This window comes from Puma concolor, chromosome E2 (assembly GCF_028749965.1).
Source record: "Puma concolor isolate L17-30 chromosome E2, mPumCon1.1.hap2, whole genome shotgun sequence".
NCBI lineage: Eukaryota > Metazoa > Chordata > Mammalia > Carnivora > Felidae > Puma > Puma concolor.
In genome coordinates this window covers 43,378,225-43,400,371 of record NC_141681.1, presented here as the reverse complement: position 1 = coordinate 43,400,371, position 22,147 = coordinate 43,378,225, and the positions used below count along the sequence as shown (strand labels likewise).

Sequence of the window (22,147 nt, the reverse complement as noted above, 5' to 3'; positions counted from 1 at the left end):
CTCTATGTGCAAATCAAGGAATTTGGGGGAAATTCTCTTCCTGATAACTCTACAGAACCTCGGGTAAACAATCCTTGTGGGAAAACAAATGTTTTCTCTCAGTCCCCTGGGCCGTCTTGTCCCCCAAGCACCCGCAGTGGCTGGCACACGCTGGCCATCCATCAGTGGCGCGCATCAAGTGGATGGGAAGATGAGGACCTTTGCAGGAAGCGGGGACCCTTTTGCTAGCCGATGTCCAAAGCCTCAGCAGCCACATCAGCCCACTCTTGAAGTCAAAGTTATATGAGCCTAAAATAGCACGAGTAGCTTCCAAGACATCCTTCCATTGGGGGTAGGAGGGTGGGATGAGAAACAAAGGAGGCCTTCGTCCCTGGGAGTAAGCAGCTACCAACAGGCAGCCATGCCTAGCGGCTCCTCACTCCGCCTGCAGCTCAGAGGTTTGAACTCACACGGCTCAGGCAGGTACGTTGCTTGTCCGGCTCTGGGGTTTAGGGGAAGAGGGCTGACATCCTGTGTTCCCAGTAAGATCAGCTACGGGCAGGGGATGGGGTTGGAAGGGCTTCCCAGGGGCTGTGGTCTCTGCTCCACTGAAAGCTCACAGAAAAATGCACCTGGCCTTCCTGGGCCTTGAGGGCAGGGACTGAGGCAGGGGCTGTGAGATCCAGGGAGAGTTCCTGGGTAGCCTTTCTTTTCTGACCTTCCAACTCTCACTGCGGTTGGGTTTCACTTGGGCCACTTTAGAACTAGGCTGGCTCCCAGCAGGATGCTGCTCTTACCTGCCACCAATACCTTTCTCTTTCTGTTGGTCCAGAAAGGGCTACCTCACGGGCCCCCATCTCCAGGCAGAGTGAGGCTTCTCTCTACCTGGAGCCACCCCCTTTGGATGGGGGTGAAGTAAGCAGAAAGAGGGACAGCTGTGTCCTCATCAGTGTTGTGACCTGGCCAAGCCCACCATTATGTAGCCGTCTTGAGCTTTGTGGCCCATCCACCTTAAAGCCAAATGGAAGTTATGGCCATCAAACTGGACATTAGTATCTGCAACACCCCGCGTTAGCCTAGGTGTCAGGCTCAAGGCTAGAGGCTGCCCCGTGTGGCCAACAGTTGTCCCTCTGTCCAGATCTCCCATTGGGTTGGACCAAGGGTCAAACTGAAGATCCTCTGGCTGCTCCCATTTTTGTATGCTCCACCTTGTCACCTCCTTAGGAGAAACTCCGACCTCGTGTGTCTTTGTGTCCTCCAGGGCCGCTGTAGCTGTTTTCCTGTTTCCGGAGTGTCAGGAGGGAGGACAGGGCCCAGTGGGATGGGGCCATCCTAGCAGGTAGTCCATCTTTCCAGAGAACGCAGGTCTGCCTCCTGGATGGGAGAAAGGGGTAGTGCTCCAACCTCATAGTCATAGGCTCTGCTCGGCTCAGCCAGATTAGTCTTCCCTCGGTCGGGGCTCAGTGGAGATCCTGTTCCCACTGCTCACATCTGCGTTTCTCTGCCCATTTTCTAAATGTACTGCTTTGGTACACACACACACACACGCACAATATAGTAGTGCAAAAGGCCCACTGCACCCTGGACACAGGGGTCAGGGTTGGGGGGTTGGAGGAGGTGAAGGAAGCCCATGCCTTCGCTGCCCTCATTCCCAGGTCTGCCAGCGTGGTGCATGCTGGGCTGCCTGGGGACCGTGCAGCCGCTTAGGGCCCAGCCCTCCAAGCAGCTCCTCAAATGAGGTCAGGAATTGGGACTTGGGCTACTCAGGGCTAGTCATTGGCCAAGCCAAGTCCAAGTGTGAGGAGTGCTGGTTTCAGAATCATCTAAGCCAGAGTACCTTCTTGTGGCTGCCTCAATGGAGTAGAAACAAAGCAGTCAAGCTGTGTGTGTAATTTATAAAATAGCCTTTATTTATTCTAAGGAACACAGTCAAGTGGTAGCTTAAAAAAAAAAAAAAACTTTTTAAAAGATATCTAGTGTTGTGACCTGGCTTTTTTTTTTTTTTTTTAATGTTCATTTATTTTTGAGAGAGAGAGAGAGAACGTGAGCAGGGGAGAGGCAGAGAGAGGAGACACAGAATAGGAAGCAGACTCCAGGCTCTGAGCTGTGAGCACAGAGCCCAGTGTGGGGCTTGAACTTACAAACCGTGAGATCATGACCTGAGCTGAAGTCAGACACTTAACCGACTGAGCCACCCAGGTGCCCCTATGACCTGGCTTTGAGCCCCATGTGAGGACAGTGACAGAAGCCACCTGCTGTGGCTTGCCTAGTTCACCCTGCACTGCTAGAGGTTTGGCAGCATGGGCTTATAAGAAATAATCAGTTTTGAGGCTTATGAAGAACAGAAGAAACATTTATGCTGCTGGTATTTGATCAAAAGATTACTTAGAATATATTCATTCCAGAAGTACAAAAATGTTTTAAAGGAATCAATAATTTGTGCGGTTTAAGGGACTGCATATATTAGAATTTTAGCATTACTACGGGAGCACAGTTTTGTCTCCAAAGTCTGAAATTCCCCGATTTATGCAAAATCGACTTCCTGATTTTACTCAATTAGTAAAGAAACGGGAGTAACATTCAGTAAGGTCGTTACTCTTTTTGTTTTTTAGCACAATGGTTTAATCAAAAAGATGTTTGCCTGAAAATGTCAGGGAGTCTCCCGCAGTCACACCAGAAAAAAAAAAAATCCAAAAACGCACACGGCACTGAGCTGTTTTCACAAGACTTCCTTTCTAATAAACACACTTTCTCCTCCTCTCAGATGTGAACCTCAGATGCCCAAATACAGATGTGCCAACCACAGGCGCGTTGCTAAGCAAAGGAAAAGGCTAGCAACTCTGTCCAGCAAATTAGATTGTCTGATGGCGTCTGCTCTGTGGCCTCAGACGGGATGAGGCTGCTCTGTGCTCCTGTCCTGCAGGCAGGTTGAAGCTGGTGTCCCTGACCGGGCATGGAAAAGGGTCCTCGTGTGTTGGAACATAAGGACTTTGAGGAAAAACACAAAAAGACTCATTAGAACGGAGGGCTCACCCCTGGGAAGAGACCCACCGAGGTCCTGTTCTGCGCTCCGGCGACCGGCAGTTCTCAGGCTGGGGGCTGCAAGTTCCCGGCTGGCCACCTTCTGCTCCGTGGGGCTCTAAAGAGGACGCCAGCCTCAACCAAAAGCCAGAGAAGGGAAACTCTCAAACATTTGACTGGGTTCAAAAGCCCTCGGACACCTTCTGTTTGCGTTTTCCCGGCTCGCATCTGGTTAGGGGCTGTGAATCAGAATTCAGAATCTGTGCTGCCCAGAGGCGACAGGCACAGCAGAGAGGAAACACCCAAATGCAATAAATAACGGCCCGCTCGGGACCCTGCCCCTCCCCCTCCCCCAGCTACCTCTGCAGGGTCTGCTGGTTCTCCCGCATCAGGGACGAACCCCGCCCCCAAACCACCCCACGCTACGTGGAATGCGGGATACGGCTGTCGCTTCTGCACAGGACGGAGCCTGAGTCATTCGCTTTATAGCATCATTTATGGCATGAACTAGGAACGTAATGTGTTTACACAAACACACGACAATTGTACATCGGCATCTTTACAATATTAAAGGAGTCATATACAAGTCTACAGGCGTTGTTACACAGCGCGGGGCTGGCTGCGGCGCCCCTCCGAGGTTTCCCCACCCGGGTGGAGCCAGCGCGCAGGGAAGGGTGACAAGGCCAGGGGTGTCCATCTTTGGGCCTGTCGTCTGGGAGGGAGCAGGTCTGTGAGCACCCCTCGGGGCCAGTCTTTGTTGGAATCCGGGGCCAACAGCCCCAGGTATGCCTTGTGTCCCAGTCTTATTGGCAGGCTAGTGGAACGGTTTAACTCAAATTCAGTGTGCATATTAGTGTGGGAAAATCGTAGCTGGGGACGGCTTCCTGAGCTGGGGACCCAGAGGACGCTGACACATGGGCCCCTTCACCGTGGGGCCCGTTCCTGAGGTAAGGATGCGGTGTGGCCCCGTGGCTGGTCTGGATGGGGAGAGACTTCTGCAGAAGCCCGGGTGTGAGAACACTCAGGACTGGAAGCCCCAGGGTATTGGTAGGTCAGGTGACTCACCAAGTGTGGCCTGCACCCCGGGTGGCAGCAAAGGTGAGGGTCTCGGATGGTTCCAGAGCCATCCATCCCCCACACCCACCCAGCCCTCCTCCCAGCAGCCCTGCCCCGTGGGGGCCCTGCTTCCGTTCCTATGGTATTGCCACTCTTGCTTCTGTCTCTGGAACAGGGACCAGAGGTCTCCCAAGCCCCACTCTGCGGGCACCTGGGAGCCCCTCTGCCACGGGGGCACGCACACGTCCGGCTAAGAACTGAGCACCAGATGAAGAAGCGTTGGTCCTTGTCGGCCTCTCTGGCTTGTGCAGTTAGTTACTTCCATCTTAAATACTGTAGAAAAATAAGCCATCTGTGACGCAAGGAGACCCCGTGGAGTCTGCCACGCGTGGAGAAGGATGAACGGCTCCTCCAGAGTGGGCTGGGAGGCCTCTGCTGACCCTGCCTCGGAGAACGCTGTGCCAGGCCGGGGAGCCGCAGTGCCCCGAGAACTGTCCCCACCGCAGCATCTTTGGGTCACATTAACGGTCCTTCCGCGGGCATGCCTCCGGAGCCCCACGTTCTGTTGCCATGATACCTGGGGTTCCCTGGGCTGGCTTTGGACGCTCCAGCCCCACCCTCAGTCTCACGCCCACTGCTAAGCAGGCACAGGCAGAACTCCCCAGCACCGTTTCCAGGGCCCCGGGGGGTTCCCCAGGGCCACACGGCCTCAGGTGGGCACTGAGGCAGGGCCTAGTCCAGGGGCTCCTGCTTTATCCGGACCGCAGTAGGGTTGGGCTGCGGTCGCCGCTCCTCACGGCAAAGCACGTACTCGCTGAACTGGGAGGAGTCCACGCCACCCCCACAGGATGCAGCCACGCTAAAGCCCCTCTGAAACAGCCTCTCCAGGACCTGCCAGGGAAGACAGAAATGGTCAGCAATGCCCCACTGCAAGAGTCTGCCTGGCTGGGCCTTGTGGGCAGGTAGGCATCAGCCAGGGCAAGGCCACCCTCTCCTGACAGCCCACAAGTTGAGCAACCACAGGAGGGACAGGAGCAGCCAGACCCCGGGTCCTCCTGAGTGACCAAACCTGGGAAGGCTGCCCCACCCTGCTGCACCCAGGGGTCCGCAGCCTTCATCCAGAGGCAGAAAGAGTCTTCGGGCCGCTTCTCTTCACCATGATGCAACCTGCCCCCTCTCTCTGGAGGCGTGGTCCCAGCCCCTTCCCCCGCCTCACTGAGGCCTGACTCCACAGAGGCTCTGCCCTTGGCCTCTGGGCAGCCACCTGCTTCCCTGAGCTGTAAGTCCCAGATGGTTTGAGGCCTGGGGGCTCATCAGCTCAAGGGAACTCAGGGTGGGGAGAAGGAGGAGCCCTCTTGGGGTCTGAGTCTCTACCAGCCTCCATGTCCACGTGGGTTTGTGCCTCTGGGGGGGGGGGTCTTGTCACTGTGTCTGACCCCTGTGTCCCACAAGTAGTTAAGTTTTGACTGACAGCCTGGGGAATGTGTGCATGGAGGGGGGAGGATGGGACTCTCCCCCAGCCCCCCCCCCCCCCACAATGCCCACTCTGCCCTCAGGCAGAAATAGGAGTCTGCTCTTAGGTCTGAAAGAGCTGGTGCAGAATAGGCCCCATCCATCTGGGGTTCTCCAGCTCTGAGACGCTTCGGAGGGAGGCCAGTTCAGAACGGCTCTGGGCAGCCATCTGGGCGCCTGCGGCTGTGCGGGTCAGCAGGGTGCGTGAGGGGGATCCAGGCCACCTCCACTCAGCCTCTGACCTGCCGCTCCTATGGCCTGGGTTCAATTTGAATCGAAAGGGAGACTCTGGGTGTCAAATGAGGCACACTGTTGAAAATACTCTGGGCCATTTTTATAGAACATCCTTTTGGAAAAAAAAAAAAAAAAAAAAAAAGCACGGATCAATTTTTTTAAGTCCATCCCCCAGGCGCCATCATTTAATTATGAGCGGGACATAAATTATGCATCGACACATTGTTGCCTCTTCTGTGAGATGGCACGGGAGGGCTTCACCGTTTCAGGGACCGCGCCTCCCTCCACCCATCCCTGCTGCCGGAGGGCTGTGGGGAGGCAGGGGTGAGGCGGGTGGGGCGCGCGCGCGCAGCCCTCACCTGCACGGAGTTGAGCCGGCAGTAGCCGTTGAGCGGGAAGCGGATGACGTGCGTGGGGTCCTGGTTCCAGCCGGCGTTGACAGAGTTGCACATGACGTCCCCGGTCTCGGGGAAAACCTCCTCGATGAGGGCCTTCTCGCCACTGAGCGCGATCCGCTCACCCAAGTCCGGCGTGACCCGCACCACCAGGCAGTCACAGGCGCGGCTGCGGCGCCGCTGCTCCTGCTCCTGCTGCCAGCGCTCCAGCTCGCGCACCATGGGCTGCAGCTGGTAGTACCGCGCCTCCTCGTAGAGCAGGCTGAAGTCCTGTGGGCATGCGCAGAGGGGATGGTGGGAGGTGGGGGCCGGTCTTTCCAAGGCCAGCCCCCGACGCCGCCACCTGGCCCCATGCAATACTGTGGAGCTGCGACCCCCAGGGCTCAGTGTGGACTGGGATGGTTGTACCCATTGTACAGATGGGGGAAATGAGGCTCAGGTGAATGTGTACAGGCACAGGAGTCTAGCCTTGACCGAAAGGCAGCAGTTGGTGTCCACCTTTGCCAGACTTGTCCCACAAGTCCCACACTCGCTCTCTTCCCATCTGGCCCCAAACCCCTGGAGCAGAGAGGGGCCTCTGGAAAGACCAGGGGGCTGCACTAGTGGAGCCTGAGGCTGTGCCTATGTCTGGAGACCTGCTGCCTTCTTAGAATCCCAGAGAAGGGAGGCTGGGCACAGAGCAGCAGCACCCTCATCTGCCCCGGAGGAGCTCACAGCCCAGCAGGGAGGCAGGGCACACCTCCCTGGGTTGGATTTCCCGCATGCTGTCTACCAGCTCTGAGGCCGCTGGTCATCAGTTACCTCCTCAGAGCCTCGGTTTCCTCGTCTATAAAATGGACATAAACGCCCGTCTCAGAGAAGGGGGCGAGGGCCAAAGGACAACAAAATGCGCCAGGTGCTGGGCCCACCCCGCTCTAGCAGGCAGGTGAGGAGGTGTCTGGGAGTGGGAAGCCCACCCCCAGGCAGCCGACTCCCAGGCTGGCATGCTCATGCCATCTGTCCCCCAAACACACGTGCACCCATATGTGCCCTGGCCCTGAGTAGCTCAGGACCCATGACTCGGGCCAGTCACTGGGGCTCAGCTCAAGGCTGAGTCAGGAGGCCCAACCCCCAAAGCAGGGCCCATCCTATAGGCCCTAAGCCCCTTCCTTCCCGCTGCTGGCCCCCCAGCCTCTGGAACCCCTCCGAGGAAAGCCCAATTTCCCTCCACAGGGGCTCCCCAGGGTGCCATCCTGGGCATCTGCTCTCATCCACTCCAGAGGTTTTAAACGATATCGGCACACATTTTTTCTTATGGCCCAGAACTTCTCCACCCGATGCCACACCACCAATTCCACGCAGGAGTGAGGTGTAACACTCCCTCCAGCCCGTTCCACCCCTGGGCCTCCATGCATCCACTCAGGCCGCAAGCCAAAGACCAGGAGGCAGCCTCAAGAATGCCCTGACCCCCCACCGGTCCATACCACGGCCTTCTATGGCCAAGTCCTAAACATAAACCCAGTCTGCCCCTTTGCCCCATCTTTGCTGCCTCAATCAGGACCAAGGCCTTCAGGAAACTCCCTTGGCCTCCTGCTCCCGCCCCTCACCCTCCTTCTCCACACAGTAGCCAGGGCTAGCAGACCTGTCACTCCCTGCTCACATCCCTGCCACCGCGTTCAGGGTAAAATGCCACCAGCCACATGCCGAGCTAGCCACCAAGGTCCCACCTCAAACAGCAGCCTCCTTTCCCGTCCCCGTTCCTACAGCCCCAGGCTGACACCTTCTCTCTGGTTCTGGATGGTACCAAGCTTCTTGCCACCCTGCCCGCTCACCAAGACCCTCACACCTGTTTGCCCCTCTTCCTCCTTCGCCATCCAGAGAAGCATCCTTCCCTCCAACCCCCCTGGGGCCAGGTTCTCCATGCTTCCCCTTCACGCTTCATTTCCAGGAAACATCTGCTCCCCCACCAAGGGGATTCAAGCATTTCATTGTTGTTGAACATCTGTCTTCTCACTAGATTGTAAGTGCGATGAGGACAGGACCCATGTCTGCCCCAGATTTCATTGTATCTTCGGCCTGACTTTGCTTGTTGGCACCCAGCATCAGTTGGATGGAGGACAAAACAGCCCCAGGGCCATTGGTCCTCTGGGTGCAGGAAGGGAGGGAGAGAGGGAGGGACAATTGCTGGTTCAAGGCAGGTCTAAGCTTCCTTCCTCTGGGATCCCCGGAGCTACGGAGGGGCCCAGCACTGAGGCAGACTCTCAGAGCCAGATCGGCTGCCCTGGACAGGCTCACCCCAAGACCGGGGGATAACCTTTCATTTAAAAGGTATTGCGTTTGCACCAGACTTCCCCCTGCAAATTGCTGACAAGGAGCACATGTGGGAACCTCTAAGTCCCGTAACTCTGATGCACGACCGTCCCTCAACACGGCAAATGAAATGGGGTAAGCGCCACTGCTTAATTGTTGTTACACCCTGATAAATAAGCTAAAAACGTGAGAAAACAAAATTAGTTTAGAAAAACTGATTTAGCCCTCGGCTTCATCGTTTAACTTTTTATGGTTGCCATGACGACCATGGGTCCATTTATTAAGTCACAGCGTCCCCTGTGTAATGCCACCGCACAGGCATCGCTGGGGAGCTGCCGGCTGCAGACTTACCTTGAAGTCATCCGGGAGCAGCAGTTTTGACGTCCGCAGGAAGCTCAGGACGTAGCGGAAAATCTCCCCATCCCGGTCGATGAAATAATGTTGCTTTAAACTGTCCAGGACGATGGGTTCAGTGCCGTTGAAGAGGCGGCTTATTCTGGGAGAGAGAGGGAGTGGGATGTCTGATGGAAGGGCCAGGCCACCTGCCCTTCCCTTAGGGTCTGCCCTGCTGGAGGTGCGGGGGGCCTCACATGGGTCACTCTGGGACTGTACCGGGCATGACGGATGTCCGCATACACCAAGGGCAGCCAGGCCGCAGTCAGGACACTGGCACACGCTGTATACCCAGCCTACACTCACAAGCCACAGCCAGAGAGAGACGCGCCTGGCTGCATGCACCCGGACACATGACAGGCTTGGAAAACTACAGTGAGACAAAGACACAGCCTCGTTGTCCCATGCACGCCAACCCCTGCCAGACAGACCCCGTCCCCCCCCCCCCGAAAACTCCCACTGACCGTCAGATACCCCAGCCCACGGCCACACACCCAGCTAACACGCGTAAGCCCGGCAAGACAGTCTTGGGTCCCACACCTCGCCCAAGCCACACAAATGAGCGGCACATGGGACACACCTGGGCGAGAGGCACAGGCTCACACGGTCCCCTCCCTTGCAACACACAAATCACACGCAGACCCGGACGCGCCCAGGCAAAGGACACGCCGGCCAGCGTGAACTGAGCAGAGAAACAGCCGTTTGCACTGGACAAACTCACAGGCAGACCATGCGGTCACCCGCTCAGGGGGCCCTGGGGGAGGAAGAGAGGCAGGCGGGAGGGACAGCATGTGCCACAGCAGACGTGCACTCAACAGCGTGCTTGCACACACGCTGCGGTGTGAACGCGTCTGCACGCACCACGGTCTACACAGAAGCACGCACTCCAGTGTGCCCACACGCTGGCGGATGCACGCAGACAGGTCCCATCCCGGCACCCTGTCCTCTGAAGGGCACTTGGTTCTGACAGAAACACAGGACCTGCAGGATGCTTCTGGGGAGCCCCTGATACCTGTCCCCATCCGCTCCAGGGAGGACCCTGGCCTCAGGGCCAGGGCTGGGGCCTCTCCCACTCAAGGCATTGGCCGGGAGGGCCTGCTCAGGTGTGCAGCAGCCATGCAATCACACATTCTCCCTCTGGGGACATGGCCCAGCCCCTGTCCCAGTGGGGCTATAGAAAAGGCAAGGCTAACTCGTGGACGCGCGTGAGCCGCTCAGAGTCTATGATGTGGTGTGGAGAGGCCCCAGCCTGTGGAACCAGCACTGCCGTTACCCAGATACGACTCATCTCGGGACTCCTCAAGCCATGGAGCCCTCTCACCTCCCCAGACCCGGGGGACGCAGCCCCTGCTGGAAAGCCTTACGGGCTTCATGGCCTGTTCCAGCTGCCCAAGTCCCCAAAACCTGACCTCCACAGAGCTTGGGCATTCAGATGTCAGAATGAGGGCCATCCAGCACCCTAGAGACAGATGGGACGAGGCAACACTGCCTGTCCCATGGGCAGTCCTCAGCAGCAGACAGCCGAGGGCCCAAACATGGCACCAGCAGGAAGAAGGAAGAGCCACATCCACAGGCAAGCCAGCAAGTCCACGGCCTCAGCCTCCCTGTGGACCTTTCTCTCCTGTTCCTGGTTGAGCTCAAACACTCTGTGCAGCAAGCAACATTCTAGGCCACGGCTGGCTGGGGCTCCACACCATCCTGTTGGTCTAGAGGGCTTCCTGGGTCACCCACATTCCAGGGCTGGATGGGTTCTAGGTTGTCCTGTTGGTCCATGGCTAGAAGGTTCTCAATCCGCCTTACTTTTTTTTTTTTTTTTAAATTTTTTTTTTCCAACGTTTATTTATTTTTGGGACAGAGAGAGACAGAGCATGAACGGGGGAGGGGCAGAGAGAGGGGGAGACACAGAACCAGAAACAGGCTCCAGGCTCTGAGCTGTCAGCACAGAGCCCGACGCGGGGCTCGAACTCACGGACGGCGAGATCGTGACCTGGCTGAAGTCGGACGCTTAACCGACTGCGCCACCCAGGCGCCCCAACAATCCGCCTTACTTTAAGACTGGTTCTAGACCTTACCATCAGTGTCTCTCCAAGGGACAAAGGCCTTCCATGCCCTCAGGATTTGAGGCTACCAAGGATGAGAGCAGCTTAGGGCAGGTTAGGACAATGGTCACAAAAGGACAACCCCCGCCTCCCCCACCCCCCATCACTTTGCAGGGTCTTGGGAGCCAACTCCTTTCTGGGCTACCCTCTGAGAGAGGCTACAGGGTTTTGGGGTGCCTCTGACCCCAGCTGATGGAGGTCTTTTGTTTAAGCTTTGGCTCCAATTTCCCGGATGTTTCGGTGGAAGATTTTATTAGTAATTTGAGGCTTCCCACAGCCAGCATGGATACCAGCTTGGGACTGTGATGGCAGCAGCTAACGGATGTCCGGCAGGGATGAGGGAGGCGGCAGCCCCTGGAGTTCATTTCCAGCCCTGGGCAGCCGTGCTCTGCTCTTTATGGGCAAGGGCTGATGGCTTTCCCTGGGCCACCCAGTGGTAGCACCTGCTCCCTGATGAGCCAAGAACCAGAAGCCCAGACATAGTCCCGTGGGCACGGGCCCCGAGGGTGCAGGGCGCTAGCCTCCTGGTCTCACAGCACTGCCCGAGGTGGGACTTTCCTGATACCCAGAACCCCCCGCCTCCTCGGTGACCTTAGCAATCTTCTCCATCGCTTGGTGACTCATACATCAATGCCACTGGGTGAGGGATTGATCTTGGTTTCGGGAATTGGTGCAAAACATTTCTTTTTAATTTTAATGATTCACTGAAAGAAGGATGAGAGAGATCTGAGGGGCTCTTGCCAGCACAGCAGCCCCACCCACCTCCCAGGCCCGGCCTGACTCACTGTCCGCTGACTGTCCTACAGGTCACGCCGCCCGTTGGCCTCGAGGCCGAAGCTTCAGGCCCTGGGAGCAGCCCTGCCCTGAGCCAGAAGCCATCCAGGCAAGAACAACAGATTCATTGCAGAGCCCCAGCCTCGGGGAAGGCACGCAGACTGCCACCCCCCCTCCAGGCACATCCTGCCGCCGAGGGTCCCACCTGCCAGATCGCGAGCCACGTGGCCTCGGCTCCCTGGTGAGGAGGCCTGCCCCACCACAGAGCAGCACGATGGGCAAGGATGAGCTGCCCTGCGGGTATGGGAGGGGAGGGCCACCCCCCCCCCCTTGCTGCTCCCAGGCAGCAGCCTGGAGACGCGAATGAGGCAGCCATTCCCTGCAGGCCTGAGCTGCGATGGCTCTAGAAAGGCAAGTGTCTGATTTCAAGAAACACTCTTCAGAGAGGTTGTGGGCAAGGGTTTTATGAATTTCACTCACAAACGTCGCCAACCGATTAAGGGATGATCTATCTCAAACAACCCGGGAATGCCGCAGAAGGCAAAATTGAAATTAAATAAGCAGAATCCATCTCCCACCCTAGACAGAGCTCACAGGCCGCCACCGCCACGTGGCCTCGTGGCTGCGGCCCCGGCGAGGCCCCAAGTTCACCAGTGCCCGCCCCAGGCCTCAGCCTCTGCTGGGCCGAGGGAATGAAGTCCCAACTGTCATCTGTGCCCCAGACTCCCCAAATTCTGAACTGGACTCTACATCCACCTCCAGCATGTGCTCCTAGAGGCAGCACTCCTGCCCCCGTGGAGGGCTCCGCCCTGGCCCTCATCAAGCCGCCATGCGCTAGGACTCCTCCACAACGAGCCTTCACACCAGCGACAAGGCAGACTGACAAGAAGGCTTCCCAGAGATGATCCCTTGGTGTCTGGGGGATTAATTACCTCCTCTTGTTTTTTTTTTAAATGTATAAAACGAGGGCGATACCCTGTAGCCCTGGCCCTCCTGCTGCTCAGCCCTCGGCGGTGGCCGCCTCGCTGTGCCAGGAGCAAGCAGTCGTGGGCTCTGCGTGCAGCGTGCTGTCCCATCTCCAGGGGGTGCTCAGAGACCCAGCCCATCTCTGGTCCGCCCTGCTCCTATGCCAATGGGAAACCAGGTCCCTGGGAGGGACGTGCCCAAGTGGCGGGAGCGGGGGATCTGACAGTGCCCAGCACCTCCCACAAATAGGCCCGGGAGTCAGGAGCTCCAGGAGCTGGGCGGAGAGCCAGGTGCACTGTTGGGATGCTCCTGGTCAGAGACACCTCATCTGCGACTCCCCCGACCTCCCCACCCCTGCCCAAGGGAGCCGGCTGCTACACCCGAGGGTCTAGCAGTGGCCACGCAGACAGACAAAGCTGGAAACTGCAGCTCCCCTCATCCTCCCCCTTGTGTACTTAACCAAGGGTCAGAGTAGGAAACGGGATTAAATCCTTCTCTCCCCCAGGGTCCCAAGGAGCATGCAGCATGGCTCACAAATGATCCTTGGCAAAGGCCAGGCCTGAGGCTCGCTCAAGGGGACCCCGAAGACACCTGAGATTGCCCAGCCAGCTGCTGGCCACTTTCAGGTGGGGCTGGCCCTGCGTAAGGGGCTTCTGCCGGTGGGTCGGGAGCTCTACCGGGCACTTTCAATACCACCAGCACAGGGTCACAAGTCCCTGTAGAAATCATCTTTTAAGAGGTAGACTCGGCCTCCCAAACTCTAGTCCTCCAGGTCCAGGAGAGCGGGAGGGCCCTGGAGAGCCTGAGTGGCTGACAGAGGAGACAGAGCCCACTGGCAGCGGGCTGCAGATGGGACCAACAACCACCGTGCGCCTGGTGCTCCAAGGGGCTCAGCTCTTACCTGGAGTCAGGGTACTTGGTGAGCGTGGCCAGGCTGCTGGTGTACATGTGGCCACCCACATCGATGTGCACGGGTGCGTTGGACTTGGTGAGCTGGGCTGGCAGTGGGATCCCCTGGGCGGCCAGGGGAGACACGGGCGACCGGGTAAGAGACAACCGGGACATGCTTCCTCCCTCCTGGAGATGGAAACAAGGTGAAAACGAGAGCTTCTCCACAACAGAGCTGGGCACTCCCTTTTATTGCCAATGTGATCACAGATCTAATCAGATCACTTCTGCCTGTGCCTGATCACATATTCAGCTGACAAATTATGGCCACCACTGTAATTAAGTGTATTTGCATCATTTTCTTCAAAGAACCAGAGGGAAAAAGAAAGATGCTTATTAGCAATAAGAAATCAAGAAAAAAAAATTTCAAGGTGTCAGCCTCCAGGGGCATAAAACAAACTGCAAAATTCTAATTAAAGGTCGCGGGCTTATGTGTTAGATGTGAAATATCCCCTGACAAACGAATCACCAATTTGTGAATTGGGATTCAGGGGTTTTTGCAAGTTTGTCTCAGTAACGAGACACCTCTAAATTAGTGACTTCCTCAGCACCTAAGGCGTTGAGTTTTATACATGTAGTAAATTTCACATCAAATTAAGAGCATTTTTGTTTCAAAAAATACATAATCGCACAGCCAGTCAACAGCCATCTCTTGACTGCGGCGGCTGGGAGGAAGGGCGGCGGGTAAGCAGGCAGGCGCTGGGGATAAGGGCAGAGAGGGGGCCACCGGCCGCTGCCCCAGCCCACCCTACTGGCTCTCACCGCAGTGCTGGCGCTGCCGTGGGCGTGAAGCGAGGACCCGCTCGGCCGCTCCTTGCGGTGAGGCATCTAGGCTTCCATCGCTGCCCAGAGTATCTGTGGGGAGCACCGACAAAACCATAGGGCTTTTACTCCTCAGGAGTCGTGGGTGCTGGGTCTCCCAGAGTCAAAGACGCTTGGAATCCTCCTTTCTGCATTTTCTCTCTGGGACCCCCCACCACACAGCCCTCTCCAGATTCCACCCACCACTACCCTATCCCCACGCTCTAAAGCCGTAGCAGCTTACACGCACACACGCGCGCGCGCGCACACACACACACACACACACACACACACACATAACACACACACACAGACACACACACAGACACACACACGTGTTTTCTGGGCAGCTCCACGTCTAATTCGGCTAATGACAGTGCTGAAACATATGCTCACCATTATTGCCCCAAAATGTTTCAGAACAAATCTGATTTTCCTGGTATTTTGGTTCAGAGCCATGTTACCAACCGTGTCTCCTCTTGCATCAGCAGAGAGCCCTGTGGACTCTCTGGGATCCCCCAGCCTCCATGGGCTCGGGAGCCCAGGACTCTGAACACCGTCTCCACGGTGTTAAGATGCAGTGTGAGAATGGCCAGTCACAGAGAAGTCTCTTTAGGCAGAAGCCAGGGCATAGGGAAGAGTGAAAGTCACTTAGGAAGCCACCTCTCCCCTAGGGCACCTAAGAGAGGAAACTTGTCTTTGTTTGCCTGGCCTGCACCTCTGCAGTTTCAACCCAGACCCCCAGAATGGTCTTGTCTGTGCCTAATGTATTCCAGACCCCCTCAGGATCACACCCCCCCAAGGCACTAGAGAGCTGGCCGGAAGGAAACAGAGAGCAGCTCAGCAAACGGACCCTCTGTTCTGCTCTTCTCCACTAGTGACTTTCCTGTGTGCCACAACCACCTGAAATAAGACTGTCTCTCAGTCACTAGAAGCCACCTTAGGACCCTGCCGAAGGGGGGCGGGGGGTGGGGGGAGAAGAGGTCTATGCAGCCCTCTGCATTGACCTGAGGCTGTCTCATAGGACACAGTGAACACCAACCCCCTCCCACACACATACACACAAACTGGCTCCCACAAGCCTAACCTGGACTTCTCCGTCGCAGGTTTGACTTTGTGCCTTGAAATTCAACATCCAATTTTAAAACATGGACCAAGGTCCAACGAATGTCAATACTGCACATTTAAGTGAGGTTACCATCCTAGGATCTGTTCTGCCCTCAGTGCTCTGGCAGGTTCCCTGACATGAAACTGGGGTGGGGGTTGCGATTAAACAGTGATGTTTAATTTATACTCTCACTGGGGGGCTACTCAGGGTCTGCGGCTTTTGGCATTCCTGACTTCCGGCCAGCTCAGAAAAGAAATGCAGGTCACTTATCTCAAGGAAGTTCTGAGAAACCAAAACAGACCTCAGGATGGGTTTTCCTGCCCTGGGAGGTTCTGCTGGGGGAGGAGTCACAAGGAAAGCCACAACTGAGGATAAAGTGTGCTGGAAGGGATTCCAATGGAAATTCTATCAAAGCGGACTGCGCAATGTTTTACTCAAGTGACATTTAACACCAAGTACCCATCACAGAAGCTGCTCAATCCTGTTCTCATCCAGCCTCTTCTCCATCACAAGCGCAACCTGATGTTCACTGGCAAACCAAAAAACTCACCGTTGGAAGCCCCAGGCTTTACGCCTCCACCAGAACCTCCAGGGCTGCCTCCGGCCAACGCATCTGTGCTGGACAACGACCCTTTCCCCGACACCACTGCTGAGGTCAGAAGCACAAAAGTGGGTGCAGTAAGAGACGCAAGTTCATTTCTTCAACATCACCGGCAAACCCACGACCCACCACCCAGCCCCAGCGCGCCCCGGCCCTCCCGAGGCTCGCCCAAACCGCCTGTTGCAGGGGTCTCCGCGCTGTAGCGTGCTCCAGGGCCCGCGGGTCTCCAAACTGGCTAGGTATTGACCCGCTTCCCTGAGCTGCGGTGGGAGCCCCGGGTCCCGCGCCCGCCCGCCGCCGCCGCCGCCGCCGCCGCGCCCCGCCCGCCGAGCGGAGGGAAGCGAGCAGAATGCCACGCTCATTTACACACAAAATGATTTTGTGTCCCATTGTGTTCGCAGTTGTTCAGCTCTCTGGGGGTGATTAAACTGGCTGAGCTGCGGCAGCTTGAGACGATTTCACTAAATCGCTTCTTCGTGAAGTCGCTTCTTTGCTAAGCTGTTATTTTAACCATAAAAGGTAAACAGAAGGCGCCTCGCGAGCTCCCTTCAGCTCTGCGCCCTGGGCGCCAGCCGCGGGCGAGAGTGCCAGGGGCCTGCGGAATTGTCCGGGATGGAGGGGGAGGGCGGAGGAGGGGGGCGGGCATGCCACCTGGTGCGCGCCAGCCCCGCCGCAGAGCCCGCCGGCCGGTGTGAACTTCGGGGCGGCCGAAGCCGGCTGGGCCGAGGCCGGCGGCGCCGCGGGGCGGGGGTGGCCACGGAACCGGAGTGCCTGGCAGGGCGGGGAGGGGTGTACGGCGGGGGCGGGGCGGAGGACAAAGTTAAATCAAGAGGCAGACACTTAGAGACCACAGATGGGAAGCTCGCCTAATTAAGGACGTAAAAGCGCTTTTGTTCTCAAAGTTTATTGTTGCCGGGATTAAAAAAAAATTAATTGAAACTAATGCTGTTATTCACTCGTGCAGTTAAATTCCTTCATGCACATTTGAGACACGGAGTGAAAACTTGAAGCTTATCTTTCTGCAGTCGAGGTGGGGGGGCAAGGGATGACGGAAAGGCGTTTGGGCTGCGGGAGAGGGGCATTTCCGAATGTGTGCCCCGTGCGCGCGTCCAGGTCAGGGGGTACCCGCGGGCAGCAGGAGCCCGAGGCGTCTCCGCGAGGCCCGCCCGGGGCCCCCAAGACCGCGCGCCTGGGACCACCACCAGCTCGCCGGCCCCCCCGCCCCGTCTCGGACTCGCGTGGTGGGCGTCAGACGACGCACATCTGTCCCGTTAGAGACTTTTTCTCTCTGATTTGGGCGCCAAGCCGGGCCCTGTGCGCCCCGAAGCCCCAGAGGCGTGAGCCCGGGGCTGACCCCGGAAACTCGCTGGCCCTGCAGGGCGCTCGGCCCTGCACTGAGGCCCGAGTGCCGGGACCTGCAACACCACCACCCCCACACCCCGCCCCGCGCGGCAGGAAGCTCGGCGCCCGCCCGCGTGGGGAGGGTCCACCCGGGGCCAGGGCCAGGGCCAGCCCACGTGGGCAACCCCCCCTCCCGCGCCAGGCCTTTGTGCTGGGTGCCCCCGCGCCGCCAGCCCCCGCCGCCCGGCACCGGGACAAAGCAGCCGCCCCTACCCAGGTCCGAACCCCGGCCGAGCTACTTTCTCGGTATCACCGCCACTTTGGGGACAGGGGTGCGCGGCGCCGAGCGGTGGCCGCCCGCGCGGGGCTTACCTCGGAGCCGGAGCGGCGGATCGGGCTCGGGCGCAGCCCCCGCCCCCCGCAGCCGCCGGTCTCGGGCGCCGGGCGCAGCCTGGCCGCCTATGCTCGCTGCGCGGGTCGCTCCGGTCTCGTCCTGGAGTTACTTTCTCTCTCGCCCCCAACCCTCCCCCCACCCACCCCTCCCGCCCCGGCCCCCGCTTCGCGCGGCCCCTCGCGGCGCGGCGCGCCGGGGCCTCCCCTCCCCGCCCTCCCCTCGCCTCCTCCCCTCCTCGCGGCCGCCGCCGCCGCCACCGCCGCCTCCTCTTCGCGCCGCTCTCCGGCTGCCCTCCCGCCGCTCCCACCTCCTCTCCTCCCTCCTCTCTCTCCAGCGGCCTTCCCTGATTGCTGGCGAGAAAACCAGCCCCCCACCCCAGCCCGTAGCCCGCGCCCCGTCGCGGCCGAGCCCGGACGCAAAGGGCAGCGATCCGGCTCCAAATTACCCAGCGCGGCGAGCGCGAGCGGGAGCGCGCGGCGACTCCTGGCTCGGGGCTCGGCTGCGCCGCGGGGCAGAGGATTAGAGTCGCAATTAGCTCCGCGCGCCCGCGCCTGCCGCGCTCGGCGACAAAAATGCGCTGGTTCCCCTCCTTTCGCCGGGCGATCCCCACCCGCCTCTCCCGGAGCCCGAGCCTTCCCGCCGGGGCCTCCGCCAGGACCCTCCCGGGAGCGGTGCGCCCGGGCCCCCGCGCCCTCCGCCGCCCAGCCCCCCGCCCCCCGCCGGCCGGCCACGCGGCGCCCGGGCCTCCTCCGGGCTCGGGAGGGGGCGGGGGAGAAGCTGATTTTAATCATTGTCATTTCATCTGATGTAATATTTCCCCGGGCGCTTTCAGCTGGGCATAAATTTTCGGCTCCCAAATAAGTAACACAGGGCACGTTTCTCACATTTCTTGACTCTTCGGTTACAAAGAGGAGAGCAGCCGCCGCCGCGGCGCCCGGGGGTAGGGGGCGGGACTTGGGAAGAAACTGGGCTGCGAGTCGGCCGGGGCTGGAGCGGAGCCGGGGGCCAGGGCCGCCCCTCCCCCTCCACGGCCTCCCTCTCCGGGTCTCGGCCCCGACTGCCCCTCTGCCGGGGAGCAGCGCCGCCCGTGACGTCTGCGGACACGCGGTCGGCCACCGCGGGGGAGGGGCGCGCGGGGGGCGCCCGGCCCGCAGCCCGCGGCCAGATGCGCCATTTCCTTTCCGCGCGCGGCGCGGTGGAGAGGTCTGCGGCCAAGACTCCCCGCGGCGCCGCGGCCAGCGCCCGGGGCGTCCCTCCCGGGCTCCGGGGTCGGTTGCCCCTTCCTCCTCAGCTCCTACCTCCTCCCCCACCTTCCTCTCGCTCCGCTTTTTCCCTTGCGCCCCGCCCGATCCCCCGCCCCCCCCCCCCCCAACTCCCATTTCCCGACTCCTAGGAAACGGTGCGCCGAGTCTCTAGTGCGCCTGGCCTGCACTGCGCCCCCGTCCGGCTCCGGGGACGCCCGGGCCGGAGCCTGGCTCCCGCTGGAGGGCGGGTGCGCTCCGGCCGGGAGCGGCTTGGAGGCCCCCACCTCGAGCTCCTGCCGGACCTAGACGCCCTCTAGCGGCCTCGCTCACCCGGGGCGCTCGGGGCGGGGGCGGAGGGGGGGGGGGCGCGGGTGACAGGAGGACCGAGTCAGGGCCTGCTTCCCTTCACTAGGGCACCTGGCGCGTGGAAAGAGCGCCCGGACCGCGCTTCTGTAACTTCTCCACGCGGGAATAAGCAGAAACTTTCCTCCTAAGGGAAGGTTTTATTTATTTATTTATTTTAGAGCTCGAACTACAGGAGAAGGGGGAAATTTTCTCATTAAAGTTACATCCCTGCAGTTAGTTCAATTACTTGATATATGCAGAAGATGTTGTAAATTTATAGATTTAAATAGCTTACAAAGATGCCGCAGGCCCCATCAGTTAATTTCCTTAATTTATGGATTTTTAGCTGCTCCTAGAACAGAAAGGGGGCCTGGAAGTAGGTCAGGGATCTGTGCAACAGCTCCAGCGCGGCCCACGGGCTGCCCACTCAGCTCCCCACGCCCTGGCGCCTGCGGGCTTCTGGCTCCCAGCTCTGGCCTGACAGCAGCACTCTGCTCTCCCAGCTGTGGCCAAGCCAGGCCCGGGAGGTCTGCTCTGCTACGGAGCGGAGGCCCCAATCTCTCCAGGGCTGCGCAGGGGCACGGAACAGCAAAGCCCCCATCAACGCTAACCCCACCCGGCCCTGAAGGAATGGACCCAAAGGAAAAACGAAGCAAGTATCCAAATATTTTGATCTCCTGTGTCCTCCCTTAAATACTGGCTGGGACCACAAATGGCGTAGGGTGTGGGTTCCCCAGACTTCTGCAGGGGCAGAAATTACCCCCTTTCCAAGCTTTTGAGTGCTTGGGGCGAAGGGGAGCATGAGGAAAAATGCACTGGTGAAGCTGGTGTTTGAGGGGCAGACCCACTGAAAACCTGCTTGTCATGGCCCTCGTGGCCCCTAGTGTCCCTCACTCTTCTCCCACTCTCTCCTAAGGTGTCTGCTACAGTGTCTTTGTTTTTTGTTCAATGTGGATGAATATATACATATAAATTCATACTTGAAAGGTTGGTATAAACCAAACTGTTTTAGGAAGCCACATGGCGATGTGATTAGTATTGGTATTCATGATTTAACATTTCTTTTCCCACTAGATGAAGTTTCTAAGATTTGCAAGGTACATGTCAAGGACGGGTGTATAAATGGATTTTTATTTATTCACAACTCCAAGACTAATTGCTTCTCTTTGCCTCAAGGCCATGAGATTGGTTTTAATATGACACTTCAAAAGTATTCATGGAACTACAGAGATACTAAGTGTCATTGTTTAAGAGACAAATCTCACTGTGGTACTGGTGACCCTGAAAATAGGATGTTCCACTTTATTTTAAATTCCTCCATGTTTTTTTAAGAGTTTCACTTTATACCAACTATATTAAAAATGCACAATTTAATCGAAACGAGAACTGACCATTTTGCAGGACCTTTATTTCCTTAATATTGCTGGGAACTTTGTTTTCATATTCTTGAATCCTTTTATTAAAGAGCTGAACTTTATACGTGTCATTAAGAAGAGTAAGTTTGGGTCATAATTTATTCTCAAGTGTTTTAAAAGTTCCTGGCTAAATGTCAACCATCTTTTACATTGAGAGACTTGGGCATGGACTGTGATAGGCATTTAATGATCTGTGGTATATAATGCAAGGGTGAGGCTTTTTTTTTTTTAATTGAAGAGGTATAATTAGGACCAAAAACATTGAAACATGTTGTAAAATGCATCTTGTTTCATTACTGTGGTCCAAGAGGCGAAATTGGATGTGAGTCTAATCAGAATGTCACTTGCCCTATCAGTAGATTTGACTAGAGCTTAAACCATTACAGTTCATATTTTTAAAAGTGGGTTCAAACCTGTGCTTGCTTCGGGGTTCCTCCACGGGTGCTCATGTGAAGCACGATGTAGGTCAGGCCCTGCGTCCAGGTGCTGCGGACAAGACCTGTCTCCAGATGCTTCCTAGTGGCTTCCAGTGTGATTTAAGTTGTTGCTGTTTGCAGACAATGTTTAGAAACAAGGACCTCAATAAAGAAAATGAGCTCAAAATGAGGGGTCGGGGGAGGTGCTGGGGTTTTAAGGCAGAGCTCTTCCCCCAACTCCAGACCCCCCCTGGGCTGAAAGCCTGGCCCTCCTAGGTCTGTGCCCACCTCGAGGCTCGGAGATGCCCCCTGACCAGGATAGGATGGAAACTGGCTTGGCCCAGAGATTAGTCTGACATCCACGTGGCTTGCATCCCAGAAACCCTCCTGGTTAGGATCTCAGAGAACCTGGAGACCGAACAGAAAGCTGAGTCATGTGACTTACTGCTGCCACACACACGTCCCCACTCCAAACTGGGTCTCCTGTCAGCTGGAGACCCACTCCTAGGAGAGCAGAGGTCCAGACGTGTCTGAGGGGTGGCAGTGTGTGTGTGTGTGGGGGGGGGGGGGGGGTGCAGATTGCCCCTGCCTGTCCTTGAAGGGGATAAAACAAGACCAGCCAGCTGTCACAGAACTCTGCCCAGTCCCCAGCACTATGCTCAATGGGCACTTACAGCTTCTGGGGGAACAGAGAGCAGGGATTGCCTCCCGGGTGCCACAGACCACCCACCCTTCTTGCCTTCCTCCTGTAGCCCTGGCGCTCGGCTCAGAGCCAAATCAGCCTTCTTTCCCTGTGCGCCGGCATCAGGGTGACAG

General features: G+C 57.8%; 1 protein-coding gene across 2 annotated transcripts; it reads right to left on the bottom strand.

Moving 5' to 3' along the window:
* Positions 1 to 3,477: 3,477 nt before the first annotated feature.
* Positions 3,478 to 18,041, bottom strand: KCTD15 (potassium channel tetramerization domain containing 15). 2 transcript variants are annotated; one of them, XM_086689603.1, is made up of 7 exons: positions 17,890 to 18,041; positions 16,126 to 16,224; positions 14,429 to 14,521; positions 13,620 to 13,795; positions 8,838 to 8,982; positions 6,162 to 6,467; positions 3,478 to 4,947 (listed from the first exon to the last, which is right to left on the bottom strand). In XM_086689603.1, the coding sequence occupies exons 3-7, from the start codon at positions 14,492 to 14,494 to the stop codon at positions 4,789 to 4,791; spliced, it is 852 nt and encodes a 283-aa protein (XP_086545729.1). In that variant the 5' UTR covers positions 14,495 to 14,521; positions 16,126 to 16,224; positions 17,890 to 18,041; the 3' UTR covers positions 3,478 to 4,788. The 2 variants fall into 2 exon arrangements, with proteins under 2 accessions (XP_086545729.1, XP_086545730.1); XM_086689604.1 differs by having other exon boundaries at positions 16,126 to 16,221.
* Between the last annotated feature and the right edge of the window lie 4,106 nt (positions 18,042 to 22,147).